At 41.7% G+C, this 1749-nt stretch overlaps 1 protein-coding gene across 1 annotated transcript; it reads left to right on the top strand.

Moving 5' to 3' along the window:
- The first annotated feature begins 275 nt into the window (after positions 1-275).
- LOC104439062 (probable 2-oxoglutarate/Fe(II)-dependent dioxygenase) lies at positions 276-722 on the top strand. Its single transcript, XM_010052182.1, has one exon. The coding sequence runs from the start codon at positions 276-278 to the stop codon at positions 720-722; it is 447 nt and encodes a 148-aa protein (XP_010050484.1).
- The last annotated feature ends 1027 nt before the right edge of the window (positions 723-1749 follow it).

Below are 1749 nucleotides of genomic sequence, written 5' to 3'. Positions count from 1 at the left end.
GGAAATCTCGATCTGTGACCATAGAATCCACCCAAATTCAAGTCATCCGATTTCCATCTTTTCCGTTTACGTTATGTCTACATTTCTAATTAGGTTAATAAGCAGATCTTGATTGTGAATGCTTAATTGATCAGGATAGCGTTGGAGAAATACTGCAAAGATATGAGGAAACTGGCAGAGGCCGTAGTGAAGTATATTGGAATGGCGTTGGGGATTCATGACGACGAACTGGATCTGTTGATTAAAGGTTCGGTGAAGGGTCGTGCGAGGTCAGGATGAATTACTACCCGGTGTGCCCGGAACTTGAGAGAGCAATAGGTCTATTGCCGCATGCTGACACCACGGGGATCACCCTGTTGATGGAGTGCGACAACATCCCTGGCCTTCAGGTCCTTAGCAAGGACAACCGCTGGGGTATGGTGCCTCCCATTCCCGGCAGCATTGTCGTGAATTTAGGTCAAATCATGGAGGTTTACAACAACGGTGTGTACAGAGCGCTGGATCACAGAGTAGTGGTGAACAAAGAGAAGGAGAGGGCGTCCATAGCAACCTTCTGCTATCCCAGCCCATCTCTTCTGGTCGGACCTCCTACACAGCTCCTCGCCGCCACTAGACTCCCTCCTATCTACCAGACCCTCTCGAACTCTGTAGAATTCCTGCAGCGCTTCTTAAGCCACAAGCTTGATGATGTGGTTGCTTTCATCGACACCCTCAAGCTATAGACGCTGAACTGATGTGTTCATCCTTCTCATCCTCTTCTTGTATATTGGTCGTGAACATGCTTTCAGGTTGCTCCCCCAATCCTGACATTTCAATAAGACAGTAGAAGTTTCAGTTGCAAGAGGATCTGAGTGAGGAGCTGAATTCCCATCGGGAAGACGCCACTGTAGGAAGTGCTTTGGCAGCCTTCTCTGGTCTTCAATTTTAATCTATGGACTTCTTTGCATCTCTATGTCAATAATAACTTTCATTTCACTATTTCCAACATTTTGTTGATCATATCTACCACGTTATCTATAGGTCAAATCTATATTGTATCATTTTCGCATCTGCATTCTACGTTCTTTTTGGAAGTGCTAGTTTAAACATCTAGAGGGGGTGAATAGGTGTGAAAATAAATTTTGCGAAATGCAGTAAAAATACTTTTACTTTTAAACTGAGTCTGATAAACAACAGACTTTGAAAATGAATTCAGACTTTAACAATTATTTCAAAACACATAAAGATATCACAATAGATAAAATAAATGAGTTCAGGGAAGAGAAAATGAGCACAGGATTTATAGTGGTTCGGCTTAGATTAAGCATACGTCCACTTTCCATGCTGATAGCGTTCTGGCTAGTTTTCACTATGAATTGAAAAAGAGTGTTACAGCCTTCTGATCTCGACTTTTCAGTGAAGAGATTATGCTTCTCTCACAAAGTCACTCTCTAGAGTTTCTCTCTTTTTCGAATACAAATTTGAGCACAGTAGGAGGAAGATTAAGTAATTTGGAAGCTTTAGTCTTTGGAATTCTTCTTTCATGCACCCTTCGAATGACTTGAACAACCTCCTTAAATACTTCTCTATGCCTTCTTGACCGTTGGCACTTTCTAGAGAAATTCTTCCAATCATTTCGTTGGACAGAATCAATCAATGAGATCTCGAGCCGTTTGAAGATTAAGATGAAAGTCCGATGATCCTGGTCACTCATACAATCAGGATCTAGGTTTCCATAAGTAGATTTTTTCCAAATAAACTTGCCTTTCA

The sequence above is a fragment of the Eucalyptus grandis genome, chromosome 3, assembly GCF_016545825.1.
Source record: "Eucalyptus grandis isolate ANBG69807.140 chromosome 3, ASM1654582v1, whole genome shotgun sequence".
Classification (NCBI taxonomy): domain Eukaryota; kingdom Viridiplantae; phylum Streptophyta; class Magnoliopsida; order Myrtales; family Myrtaceae; genus Eucalyptus; species Eucalyptus grandis.
The sequence above is the reverse complement of the archived record's forward strand: the minus strand, read 5'-3'. Positions and strand labels throughout refer to the sequence as shown.